At 43.7% G+C, this 13,888-nt stretch overlaps 1 protein-coding gene across 1 annotated transcript in view; it reads left to right on the top strand.

Moving 5' to 3' along the window:
- HDGFL3 (HDGF like 3) overlaps positions 1 to 13,888 on the top strand; it is a 38,342-nt gene that overhangs the window by 22,785 nt on the left and 1,669 nt on the right. Inside the window, exons 2-5 of the mRNA XM_062629755.1 lie at positions 218 to 294; positions 3,547 to 3,685; positions 4,972 to 5,130; positions 6,708 to 6,854. Coding sequence (XP_062485739.1) covers positions 218 to 294; positions 3,547 to 3,685; positions 4,972 to 5,130; positions 6,708 to 6,854 — 522 coding nt within the window. The remainder of the gene's footprint in view (positions 1 to 217; positions 295 to 3,546; positions 3,686 to 4,971; positions 5,131 to 6,707; positions 6,855 to 13,888) is intronic.

The raw sequence follows: 13,888 nt of genomic DNA, 5'->3' as shown, positions 1-13,888 counted from the left end.
TTAAAACTTTCTGTCGGCTCCTTGGTCTTCTGTCACCTCCCTGTAGTGTTTCTGTCATATGCTGGCTCTGTGTGACCTGCCTGCCTGAAAGTCAGCCGTCTTCCCTTCCTCACCCCAGGATAGGACACTGGCACTAGCACTTTCATGGCTTGGTAGGGATCCTTGGGTGAGGGACACCACATTAGGGAATAATCCTTTTTCCATTTCTGTCTCGCAGATTGATGAACTCCCTGAAGGAGCCGTGAAGCCTCCAGCAAATAAATACCCTATCTTCTTTTTTGGGACTCATGAAACGTAAGTGAATGAACATGACCTTTTCCTTTGAGAATGACTTCTTCCATCGCAACTGATGCCATCTCCACTGATTCTATTGGAACAGTCCTGACTGAAGCCATTGGGAGCTTAGAGACAGGTCCTAGGAGCCCAACTCCTTTGTATTAAGACATGGAAGTTAAACTTGAAAGTAGGTGGGAACGCTGCTGCATGGATGATATATCATGGTCTAAGTATAAATAATAACCAGTGCTAGTGTTTCCCATAAAGAAAAGTGTTGGCATGAATTTATGAAAGGATCATCTGAGTTCTGATGCAGGGGCAATTTTTTGTTACTTGGATGTAGCTGACAACAGAGATCAGGTTGTTGCATTCAGACACATTTGGGTTCATGTCCTGTGTGAGAACTTGCTTGGTAAGCTCATAAAAAGAAAGGAAGCAGACCCCAGAGTCTCACACAGTCCTCGCATAGCCTTAGAGTATATGCGTTCCTGTGAGATTTGTGCTGGGAATATTGTAGGATGGAGCTCTCAGAAGTGACAGAAGAATTGAGCTGGATGAGCTCGTAGGGAAACAAAGGAATCAGAACAGAAAGGGTAAGTTAGGACTCACAGTAATTACTACAGAGTTTCACAGTTACAATGTCCACGTCTCTATTTTAAACTATGTTTGAGGTAGTTAAAAATAAATCAAAGTTTCCATCTTGCATGAAATAGCCACATCTTAAAACTTTTTCTTCCCTATTTGCAGGCAACACGCTTTCTAGAATTCCTTAAAAAATGTAAAAATTAAAAATTGAAATTCTGATTGCATTTAAATTCAACTGTAGAGGTTTGAAGCTTTATTAAAACGCTATTGTTTATTTTTTAATTTTAAGATTATTCCATAATTAAAAACCCCATAGCTCATGCATCCCAATTTATTTTAAAAATCTTTAAAGGCAGTTTCTGCTTAATAAAGGTTAAAATAGCCTCTCTCTAGTTAAAGTATTTCTTCCCATTGCTGTAAGGAAACAACCTGATACTTTGCTATATTGTGATCTACCACTACTGTCAAAAATAATCCCAAAAGAACAAAGTTCAAGTAAATTTATGGTGCTTTAAAATCAGAAACCAAAATGTGATTTTATTTCATAATGGAACTGTTGTCCTTGAGAAATATTTTGAGAAAAACCTCTGACCACTTTTATTTTGAAATAAAATCCCAATCTGGTGATCCCTTTGTTTTGGATTTTGTTAGCCCATGGTCTGACAGCAACATCTGAAACAGGAAAACAGTTTGTAGTTACTACCTTAACAATTTAAAAAGCATAGCTATTAAAAATGAGTTTTAGATTGCAGCTCCTTCGTTTTATAGCAGAGCAGTGGAAACTGTTACACCCTCCCAGTGGCAATGAATGAGTTTCAAACAAAGATGTAGGCAGTCTTTCAGTGTTCACTGTACATAAAAGAGCTAAAATAAGGTAGCTCATGGTAAGTTTCATGCAGTTTTCCTCTGTTATTTGTGTTAGAACTGTTTGTATGTATTTTTGGCAACAAGAAGACATCTAGCATTAGCAAGAGCATAGGTAAGATAATTTATTCAGATCCATTACTTCATTGGAGCCTTTAATATTAACGAGACATCTGTTAGTTTGGAAATCACTTTTGGCTTTCAGGTGGAAAAGTATTCTTGGCTTTATAATTCTATAATTGAGATATTTCTCAATGGGACAACTGGGTGTGGATACCATTCTGTCTCATGTGTAGTTCAAGGAAAACTCTTTCTTTTGAGACATGTCACCCAATGCCTTTAGCCACCAGTTGGCTCTGTGCTGGCAAACTTCTTGCCAGTGGGATGAATAAAGGGAATGAACCTTTTCACATTCATAAGCGCTGGGAAGAATCAGGGCATAAATCGGGCATTAATCTGAAATAACATTTACAGCAAGGAAGAAATGTGATGCTGTGATTAAGTTGTTAGCCTGAGACTGAAGAGACTTGGGTTTTCTTCTGTACTCTGCTGTCAGTTTGAGTTTGACCTTGGGCAAATCTCTGTGCCTCAGAAGCCCATCTACAAAAAAGGGCAATTTCCCAACCCCATGGTGATGTATGAGAATAAATGTGTTGTAAATGGTGGAGCTCCACAATCCCCTGGTAGCGGAGACCATAGAGTTAACATTAATTGCAAAGACCATCAAGAAAGTAGGACAGTGATTATAGTGAAGGACACTGTGACTTGTTCATCTTCAGTCACTGGTGACATAGAATCTTCCATGTGGGAATGAAAGGAGTTTTTTGCCTTCACTATTTTTAATTGAACTTACAATTAGCTATCCCAGTACTGTAATACAGAGCAGAGCAAACACACTGGATACAGATACCCAGTGGAAAGGAAATTGTGTTTTCTTCAGTTTTACATAAGAAGTTAGACTGTGAAGTATGTAGCAAGAAAGCGGATAAACCACCACTCTTCTTTCTTTCTGTAATTATTTTTCCCTGCATTGTGGTGCCTCTGCCTGACATTAGTTGGCCCAGTACAGAGCTGACTTACGCAGCAGCAGAGCACAAAATCCCTCCTTTGCTGTCTAAAAAAACATTTTAGCCACAGCACCCTGTGTGTCTCATTGTTTCCTTGTGTTACTCATCTGCCTATATTCACCCATTGTTTCTTGCCTTATATGAAATTGTAAAATTTTTGGGACAGAGAGCATTTTTATTTTGTTTGCACAGAATCTAGCATGTGGGGGGTTTATTCCAAGAAAGAAGCTCCCAGGCTTTCTGGCAGTATAGATAATAATGAATGCCACTGATTTTTCTGTCCCTTAGTACAAGGGATAAGTTCTGGCTCTTGGGTTCTAGGCACTCCTTATGGGCTTTAACTTTTTGTATGGTATTTCTAGGCCTTTCTGGATCTGTAACACATAGGATTAGAAGTTTGGTCCCCTGCTATTGCAGGCAATCACGTCATATAATCCCTTTCATAAACTGCTCCAGTGCCAGTTCCCAGCAGTAGTTAATACAATAAATGAGACTCGGTTTAGTTGTTTCTAGAGAGACGCAGCATGATTCTGCAACATCAAACATCAGGATGGTGAGCCAGTGCATTAAATCAGACTCACAGCAGTAACTCAAAGCCAGTGTGTTAAATAAATAAACAAATAAATAAACCTGAAAAGAAGTGATGGAATGAGCAGAAGAATAGGGAAAATATATGCACTGTTAATGGTGGGTGGGTTTTTGGAAGAGGAGCAATTTAAGTCCTTTTTTGAATTTTACCTTTGTTAAAATGCAGTGCGTTCCTGGGGCCCAAAGACCTTTTCCCATATAAAGAATACAAAGATAAGTTTGGGAAGTCAAACAAGCGAAAAGGATTCAATGAAGGCCTGTGGGAAATAGAAAACAACCCTGGAGTAAAGTTTACTGGATATCAGGTAAATGACTTTCAGTTGTATTCTTCATCTTTCTCGTTTGCTTCTCTGAGGAGTTCTTGTCAATGTAAACATGGTATGAGTGATGTGCAAGATCCTGGTTTTGGTGGAGATGGGAAGTTTCACAGCTTTTGTAATTGTGTAATGTAGAGACAACTGTGGTCTTGCACTCTGTGACAAACTGAGCTTTAATCATACTGCAGAGCCCTCTGCATTCTGTGATATTCTGGGGTGGTGAAGTGGAAAATTCTGCAGCAGATTTAGTTGAATTAAAAATGGAAGGTTTTATTTACTGCAGTATAAACATGAATAATTTCTGACTCCTTTCTGTTGTTTATTTTTGTAGCAGGTTCAGTGTATTTTACATGGACCTTAAGGTCACTGCACTTTTGATTTTTACATCGGTAACGTATAACATGTAGGACACCACTGCCAAAGATGTGAGGGGTGAGAAGGTGGAGGTTTAAGCTGCTGTTACTAGATAGGAGCTGCTGTACAACAGCTCTCCCTGTAGGATGTCCGGAGCAAAAAAGCTGGTGAAACTGGAGGGGAGAAGAGGAGTTGGTGGGCTGGGTAAAACCAAAGAACTTTTCTCATTAAAAAAAATATGGTCCTTTGAAGGCAGAAATCACCTCTAAAAGAAGGCAAACACCTATTACATTATTAGCACAAAACCTTACAAACCAGAGTTATGGACCACCTGCAAGCAAGCTGCTGCCCCTCTCAGTTCCTGTTTCATGTTTTCAGCCCTGCAGATGTTTTGCATACACTTGGGGATTAAAAAAGCCCTCTAGTGTGTAGTCTGTGGGAGATGGGCTGTCAAAGGGCTCTCAGCCTTCTGGTCAGTGTTTGCTTTTTCCTAACACAGAATCCTGCGCTGTGGGGGGTTTGTAACAGCCACCTTCTCTCCTAAGTCTCTCGTGTTGCAGCCAAAGTCTAACATTTTCCATAGTTTCACCCAAAGTGGGGCCAGGTCTCTGAACTGAGCAACCCTTAGTTCCCTGGCAAACACATTTTTGTTATTGGATCTTCTGTTTCTGCGTAACCCCTTCAGAGAATGCTATCCCAGAACTTGTGTGTGATAACTGCTTCCAAGTGGTGTCTGAAACAATTGCCCTTGCAGCCCTTTTTCTTGATAATTGCAGGAATAACCTGAGCTCTTCCTGACTATAGTGATCGAAGTGTAAGCTGCCTGTTACAGTCTTTCCATCTTCAATACAGAACAAAAATGAGGTAATAGATTTTAGTGGGTTTTTTTTACTGTTTATGTTATTATTGTTATTTTAAAGGCAATTCAGCAACAGAGCTCATCAGAAACTGAAGGAGAAGGAGGAAATACAGCAGATGCCAGCAGTGAGGAGGAAGGTGATCGGGTAGAAGAGGATGGAAAAGGAAAAAGAAAGAATGAAAAAGCAGGCTCAAAACGGAAAAAATCCTACACTTCAAAGGTTGTCTTCTGAGTTTTTCCATTGTCACCAATGGGCATTTATAGTTAGAATACTGTCCACCTCATGGCAATCTCTTCGTCCTTCTGTAGCATTTTGATTGCAGCACCATAACAATAGTGTTCAAACAGGCAAAGGGAAGTGCTGATGGTTTTGTGACAGCCTTGGTGAGAGAGCAGTTGAAATACTCTGCCCTGTCCTGCTGCCCACACTTTGAGGGGGGAGGTGAAAGTATGGGAAGGAGTTCATAAGGGCTGGAAAGAAAACCCGGGCAAAGTTGGATTAGTTGGTTTGATCCTCTTAGGTAACTATTTCCCCATAAGGAGCAAAAAATGCCTTAGGAGTGTGCATCTTGGGAGACGTGAGTTCAGGTTTGGTTCCTGTCCAGTAGAATTCATGCTTCCCTCTCCGTCTCCAGTGTGAGTGCCCCAGATGCTGTGCTAAAATGCGGTTGGGTCATATGTGCTCATCTGCTCTTGTAGCTGAGTGTAAAATGCTTCAGCACAGGATACAGAATGGGGAGGAGGAAGAACTAATTCATTAAGCAGCGAGGAGGGCGCTCAATCTGGAGATGAAAGACTTGCAATGTAGTATCTACCAGCCCTCTTAATGTCTAAGTAATGGGTCAGATGAGGAAGCTAAGGGTAATGTGTCTCAGGTTGTCTCCTAATGGCTGGTGAATGTAATCCCCAGCACACGGACATCTTTGGGTTCAGGTATGCTTCTCACTTGCCATCTGGGTGAAAAGGAGCAGCATTATAGTCACTTCCTCCAGTTTTGTGTGTGCCTCTAAGTCTGTAATTTGCTTTAAAAAATGTGGAAGAGGTGGCAGAGTCACATTTAGTCGCATTCATGTTATTCTTCTCTGAAAGTGAAAACTAAGTGAAATGAGAAGCAAGTAAACAATGTGATCCAGGCTCAGCCTGGGGGAGAGCAGGAATTTTCGTGGTTCACCCACTGAACAAAACGTAGTAAGTAATTTCACCCCCTTTGTGTGTTTTACATTACAAATTCAGGTCTGGTCTACCATTTTCTTTCCAGAAGACTCTGGGCAAACAGAGGATTAGGAAAATGGTGGCTTAATGCCACAATTTATCCTTTTGTACTGTAGAATTGCATAACATAAAGGGAGCAGAAAAGATGTATTGGTTCCACATGGCTTTAATGTTAATATATTAAAGCTGACAGCACTAAAAAAAGTATGGAAAGCAGCTCTGCTAATGTTATTCTCATTTTACATCTCTGTGTTTAATCAAAACTTTTGTCAAGCTGGCACCATCTGTTTCATTAACTAACAAAACCTACAGGTGACCCAACACTAATACCCATCTCCTATTACTGTGTCTTACAGTCGGTTGTGCTGCCAACCTGTGTTGAACGCAGAATTTCTCCTTCTGTTTCATCGATGGCAGTAACTCCAAGTACTTCACCTGAAAAACACCTTTCACCCCACATATCCTCCCCAATGTTCACCTTGAACAGGGAACCACATCATCAGACAGCGTTACACATGCATCTCAAAAGTGGTTTTCTGTGACTGAAGCTCAGTTTTTACTTTTGACCTTTGTCAATCATTTCAGAAATCCTCCAAGCAGTCACGGAAATCTCCTGGAGATGAAGATGATAAGGACTGCAAAGAGGAAGAAAATAAGAGCAGCTCCGATGCTGGGGACGCAGGCAATGACACAAGAAACACTTCTTCAGATTTGCAGAAAACCAGTGAAGGGGTAATCTTCTGTTAATGCCATTCACTTCCCATGCAGTTTGCTACAAGGGGGCTGCGGAGCCAGGGGTGAAAGGCAATTGCAGTGACCTGTGTATATACCACGTGAGATCTCTTTACACTGCATTTTGATGTTCAGAATGTGTCTGTAACAGAAACATGGGACTGGTCCTGCACTGAAACAAATTTTGCTCTAGAGAAGCGATAGGAATTGAATAGGAAAAGATAACTACACACATTATTTTTGTTCCAACACTTGCATAGATGTCAGCTGAAAGGAACTGTTGAAAACCATGAGCTGGAATGATGCAAAATGGATGTGAGAGCAGAATCAGACTGTTTGCATAATACCTTTTGGCTCACTAAACAGTGGGAGCCTGCTTATCCTTTCACACTGGTTTAACATTTGTGCAGTCCCACTGACCCCTCTGGAGTTCATGAAGGTTTATGTGCACATTACAGACTGCATGCTGCAGGTTTCAGGGCAGATCCTGACTTGGGAGATGACTCTCCAAGGAGGGGATATATTGTCTGCTCCAGAGCAGCTTCATATGATCTCCTTGTATGTTTGTGTCAGTTTTGTGTTTGTATCAATATTGGGGTTTTGTGACCACAACAGCAGAAAGGAAGGCTGCTGAGCAAGGGAACTGGCATGGGAATTGGTTAATCATCAGCCACCTTTAACAGCCAGTGCTATTTCTGAGACACTGGAGCAGCACAAGCCTCCCTGCTCCAGCACTCGCAGCTCCATCTCAGAACCAGTTCTCATGAGGTTCCCATGCAAAGGCCCTGCCACGTGGCCAGCAGCCAGGCTGGGCTGTCGCAGGAGCTGCTGAGTGGCACGAATCCCCACATGTGAGAGGAAGCCAGGCAGCGCAGGCTCTCTCTGACATTGCCAAGGTACCTTTAGCATCCAGCTGCGTGCTCAGCCTCCTCCCGTTCTCACAGAACAACCTCTGGGGAGCTGCTCTTGTCTCCTGCTTAGAACCTCCTCCCGGAGCTTCCTCTCCCCCATCTCTTTGCAGTACAGTGAATGTGTTTCGTGGCTCTTCACCTTATAAAGACTTTGGCATGTGGCTCGCAGGGCCAGGACAGTAACGTGCCCTGAGCCCCTCCATTTTCTCTGAATAAGCCACTGCCTTAAGCCACTGGCTGATACAATGGGATGCTGTGCCCGATTGTGCCTTCCCAGCACCTCACAGTATTTGATTCTGGGGCTGAGGAGTGTAGCGAGAGCATCTGTTGCCCACATTCTGGGTAATGAACCCTGTGACGCTTTTATGTCTTCAAATAGGTATTTGAGTAAGAAAACAGACCCTAAGGTGTATCTGAGGTGGCAAAAGGTTCAGGAGAGCTTGCTTTGTTTCCTGTATTTGTAGCAATGACAGTGGATGTGACTGTGAACTTCAGGCATGTTCTCCATGTAAGGACTAAATGCTTACTGAGTTTGTTCAGTTGCAGACTCAGTGGCTAAAAAGCCACATAGGATGTTGGCTTTGTGTTGGTGACATTCATACAGCTTTTCCTTCTGTATCTGCCACACTTGTAACAGCTGGAGGTAGAGTCCAGCATGATGGAACATCATGGAGCTGCTCTGCAGTGTTTTCAGGATTGCAGGTGTTTTAGACTCTGTGCTGAAGTGTCAGCAGTCTGTCCTTCCTGCCAGCACCAGCTCCACAGAAATATAGTCCACATTGTCACACCCACATGAGGGGCTGACTCTACTCTGACTTCTGCAACTCCAATGCTCAGGCTTCACCTCACACTTGAACTTCTTTAACTAGATCTTGGATGCTTTTAACATGGGAAAGGTGAAGGTTTAGTAGTATGTACTAAAAAGAGATGGAGAAATGGTTTTAAGGGTTTATAAGCACTGATAAGTTTGGAGAAATTCACATCCTGATCCAGGTAGTTCATCTTGGGCATTTCTGCCACAGAATCAGCATTCCACATGTAAATTCTCTTCGGTGTTGCTTCTGGGATTTTGTCAGCAGTGCAGTTCTCTTTTAGGACCAGGAGGGGACACTCCATCTCCTGGCATCCTCAAAACCAGATCAGAGTGGTTTTAGAATGTGTGCCTTCATCAAACTCAAGCACTTGGGGAAAGAGTAACCAGATTGTATTTTCCAGTTGGAGCAGTGTGTGTCTGCACTGACCTCCTGGGGCACGGAGCTGCTGTCCTGCAGACACGTCCTGCCAGACATCCAGACTGGGAGCGCACCGGAGACACTGAGCTCCTCCACCCCATGCGCTTGGACTCCTCTTCTGTAGAAAGGAAGGTCAGAAAAGGCCAACACTTGCCTGCAGAGTTGGGGTATGGGCCTCTTGTTCACAGGCATGAATCGGGAAGTATGTCTAGGTCTGCTAATAGACACCATCATCAATGAGATTGTGGTCTCTTTAAAAACATGTAGCCTGTGAGAAGAGCACTGCACCACCAACACGCTGTGTGAAGATGGGCTCCCTGCTCCTCGCCAGCGCAGCACAGGAGTGCACACACACACACACACACAGACCCCGCACTTCCCTGTCCTGAGCATCACTCTCAGGGTGTTTCTCTGGCCATGAGGTGGCGCCAGGAACACACCAATATGGACCACGGCAGGGCTGGCCCGGGCCCGCGGTCGCACTGGACAGCGTCTGTGTTGGAATAGCCTGCAGAAAGGTGCCGTGAAGGCAAAGAGACAGAAAAACGGGAATCAGAGCCCTGGACGGGAGAGTTCCATTCCCCTGGTTTTGGCACCAGGAGCGGCTGCTTAGAAGACGCCTGTAGCGGAGCTGGTAAGGGCTGTGGAAGGTGCAGGGCTCAGCTCCCCATGGGCTGTGTCCCAGAGAGCCCTTGTTCCTGTTCTCTGCACCTCCGTCTCTGACTGTGCAAGAGCTGCCTAGAGGACACAACAAGCTTTTCTCTTAATAATGCTACTAGTAATGAGGTAGTCATTATGTGTTTATATGGACTGCAAGGTGAAGACACATCTCTTCAGACTGGGGACAACCTTGCCTTTCAATCACATTCATACCCTCAGCATTATGGGGATCTTCTTGAAGGGCTAACAGCTGCAGCCAAACGATTGCAGGAGCATCTTCATCTTCACCTGTATTTTTTAATGAAATTTCTAACCTCCAGGTGGTGGAGGAAAGCTTGAAGATGTGAAGCAATGGCTTCCTAAAGGCTCAAACCCACAGCAAATAAAAGCACTTCCAAAGCTGTGAAACTTTTTCAGCCAATTTCATACTGTTCAAGGTCTGAATTTGCGATTTTTTTTTTATCCCTGAGTTTGACAAAGCCGCTTTCTTTTCTTCACTCCCTTCCCTAGTATCTCAACTATTCTTGAGTACTCCAGGGACTCTCAGCAGAAGAGCATTACCTTCCTTAGACTCAGCCACAGTTTAGAATTGCATCCTGCCACTACCTGTTTCTCAGGCTCTTTCCCTCAGTGTGTTCTTTGACTGATTCCTTCCCAGAAAGATGAAAAGCATCAACCTCAGAGTTGTATTATCTAATTAACTAATAATATAGTAGCTAAGACAGCCCAGCCCTGAGCTTGCTCAAGAGTCCTGGAATGCCCCACGCGAGACCTCTGTTGTTAAATAGTGAATTGTTTTGGCTTTCTCAAAACACCACATAAACAGAATATTCCAGTGGAAAGGTCTTCATGGCTCTGTGTTGTTTACTTTCTATGGTTCAAAATTAGCTCATAAACCGGTGAATTCACAGCACCAGAGTTACATTCCACACTTCAGTCTCCAGTGACTTGTATGTTTGGTTCTTGGCTGGCATAACTCGGAATCTTTATCATGAACACCTAAGTTGCATTTTCCTTTCACTCTCTGGATACCCATATAAAGATGTTTGAAAGCTGGCTGTAGTCCCTGCCCTATTAGAGACTATTTGAACGTTAAGGTCAGCACTCAGGGTATGTGGCAAGTTTTTCTTTTGATAGTCACTATTTTAGTGACAGTGCGGACACTGTGTTGGTGAATGAGGTGTTCCCTTCATGTACAGATGCACGGGTTACCTTTCAGGAGGCGAATGATTTCACCAAGTCTTTGAAAAATAGTAGGTTTGTTGGAAATTAAATACATTTTTTTTGCTCCTGATACAGCCCAAATATTAAAGTGGGGTAAAGGACTGTGATCTCTTTGCTTGCACTGACAATCAGTTACTAACATGGAAGTCAGTGGATCTATTTGTGGAGGTGACTGCTTGCCAGCATGAATAAGGGGATCAAAATCTGGTCCAAAATTACTGCCATCTGATACTATTGCAATTGGGAGAACATATTTAAAACAGCCTGAGTCCAGGACATATTTTTTGTTGTGATGTTCTTGTGGGGTAGCAACAATTCCAGTCAGTGCTGTGAAAGACAAGTGTCATGGCCAAACTGGCCAAGGAAACACAGGTTCACTGTGTCCTTCTGATGTGGTTTTGAGATGTTTGGTTCCTTCGCTCTTCCTTCGCTCCTTCTCAGGAATAACGTTGGTTGGGCTGCATAACAGGTCTGGCGGTTTGTCAACATTGAAAGCAGAGCAGTTAGGGCTCTAGTCAATGTAAAAGTGTTTATGTGGGCATCTTTCCAGAAAATGAAAACAGAACGTGTGTTTCTGTCTGATTTTTCCCTGCAGTTTGAAGTTAAAATCTACCCCTCCAAATAGGTAACATTTGTAACAGTGTGTCACAACTATAGCACAGTAGAAATTGCTATGTAAAAATCAAACAGTGGCATACTCTCTGGTGTAAAGAATTGTGTTGTCTGCTGCCTTCCTGCAGCTCAGGATAAAGTGCTGCTAAAGCAATGGGACATGGAACAGAAGTCACGAGAAACATAAACATCCGAACACAAGTTGAGATTAAAGCAGCTGGTGTAAATTAAATACACTCTGCACCTCTGTGTGCATTGAATCCTGTAAACATTTTGACCTTAAACCAACACGGAATAACAATGATCACACACAGCAAGGAAATAATTATCCTTCTGCCCATCCAGCAAGAGCTATTATAGTACAGGATCGCCGAGTCAATTGCCAGTCACTGTTGAGGAAGGAATTTTCAGTGCCAGAAGAAACAAGGCAATTCATGAATATAGGTTTATGCCCTCTCTGTGTTCTCTATCCTTCAGTTTTCTTGACGACTGATACATTTCACTGGAATCAGTCAGGCTCTGTGCTCTTTGTTTTGCGTGCAGTAGCACTGGTCAGCGCAGCACATGTACCAATCGCACAGTAAAGCTGAGAGGCTTGTTCAGACAAAGATGAGGAGAGCTGATCTGTTTCTGGAGAGACGTGAAACCATGGAGACCATGGGAAGTGCATCCTTGTTGAGCAGCGGGAGCCTGAGCTGCCTGGGTAGGGGAGGGAGCCAAAGTCCCTGCGTGGCCCCAGGGTATGCCTGTAGCAGGGGAGAACTGTCAACTTCTGGGGCACCTGAGACAGAATGTGTCTTGTTTGTGCCATGCTGGGAGATGGCGCAGGAAACTGTGAAAGCCCTACATGATTATTTGCTACCCAGCCCTTTATTGTCCCTCCTGTGCCACAAGACACATATCCATGAGACACTGGGGAGTGGAAGGATTAATATTCCCAGCACCCCACATAAAAATGGTGCCTAGCCAATCTTCCAGCTTTAGCCCAGAGGGGAGTTGTTGTTAGTAAGTGCAAAGGTTTCATACTCCAAAAGGACAGCTTTCCTTACTGGAGCTGGGAGTGGTACCCTAGGGACTCAATGTTTCACCACCCATCAGGGCTGGATAGCAGCTGTCATTAAGAACTTTAGCAGAAGGTGTGGTTTGGTTGACTAATCTTTTGTTTCAATGGGTGTCTGTCCTTCGCTCTGAAGGGAAAGAAGCAGCAATGAACCCTTCTAAGCCATGTCTCCAAAGCTGCAGTAAGTATAATCTCAGTGACTCTTAAACAGAAGAGAGGTCGATGAGAGCGTGGTGCTCTCATGAGCAGCACATTGTCACACCTTTGGGAGGAGGCAGTGCTCAGGCAGTTCCTGTAAGCCATCATCACAACCATATTTTGTAATAACCCGTTATCATGTGTCCTTAGTCAGGATGTCCCAGGACCTCCCACGTGGAAAGTGCAGGTTTCCATTACTTACTGTTTGCAAACTTGTTGTCACAGGAGGGAAGAACCACACTGAACAGTGTTCTGTCTTAGTTCACAGGGGCAGCAGCAAGGCTGGGATTCTAGACTGCCAAGTGAGCACTCATATGCTCTTATCCTCGGGCAGAGAAGCAGTGTCTGCTGTAGCCATGGGGGAGAGCTTAGGCAGCAGACTGCTAGCACAGGGATGTTAATATGTCTTCATATTCTTCTCTGGATCTTGTGTAAAATGAAAACTCCATCTCCCCAGAGGATTTAACCTGTACCCCCCACTTATTCCTTGATGATGATTTTTTTAACTTGGATGACCACAGTACTAGTTCCTTCGTACTGCTTCTGTGTTGTGTTTCCTTCTGTCTGTCAGGGTGTGGGTGGACAAGCATTCACTCAGAATTCTTTACAGAGGACAGAGATGCCTTGCTCAGGGTTAGGTAGGCATGTAGCATTGCATGTCAGCACACTGCTGCACAAAGCAGGGTCCTGTGCCTGTCGGTGAGTTTTGCTATCTCTGCTTAATATGGAGAAACTAAGACTTGGAGACATTTGCCAGGATCACATGAGAACAGTGATCCTGTTCCCACTGATGCCAGTGGAGGCAAGTGCTGACCTTGACTCAGTCACGAAGAGGGAGTTTCTTCCTTTTCTGTCATCGCCTCCCAGAGAACTCCAAGCCAACTCCACTCTGTCCTTTTCAGAAGCAGCATTCCGATCTGTTAGCTAGGAAAACTGGTCAGCTTTCTCCGTGCTTGATGGGTGTTTGTTTGTTTGAGCACAAAACATTGTTCTCAACATCGGGAGGTGCTCAGGGATCCAGCTGAGCCTGAGCTTCTGCACAGGGCCTGGCAGGGATCTGGGGTAGTGGAAAAATGCAGATGGTGGCTGTGTGGGAAGAACACTAAGAGATTCCTAATGAAGTGATTGGGGAAAACA

Source organism: Pezoporus occidentalis, unplaced genomic scaffold (genome assembly GCF_034315485.1).
Source record: "Pezoporus occidentalis ecotype Australia unplaced genomic scaffold, CSIRO_AGI_Poc_V1 ctg11, whole genome shotgun sequence".
Lineage (NCBI taxonomy): Eukaryota > Metazoa > Chordata > Aves > Psittaciformes > Psittacidae > Pezoporus > Pezoporus occidentalis.
This window is presented reverse-complemented; position numbering and strand designations above follow the sequence as displayed.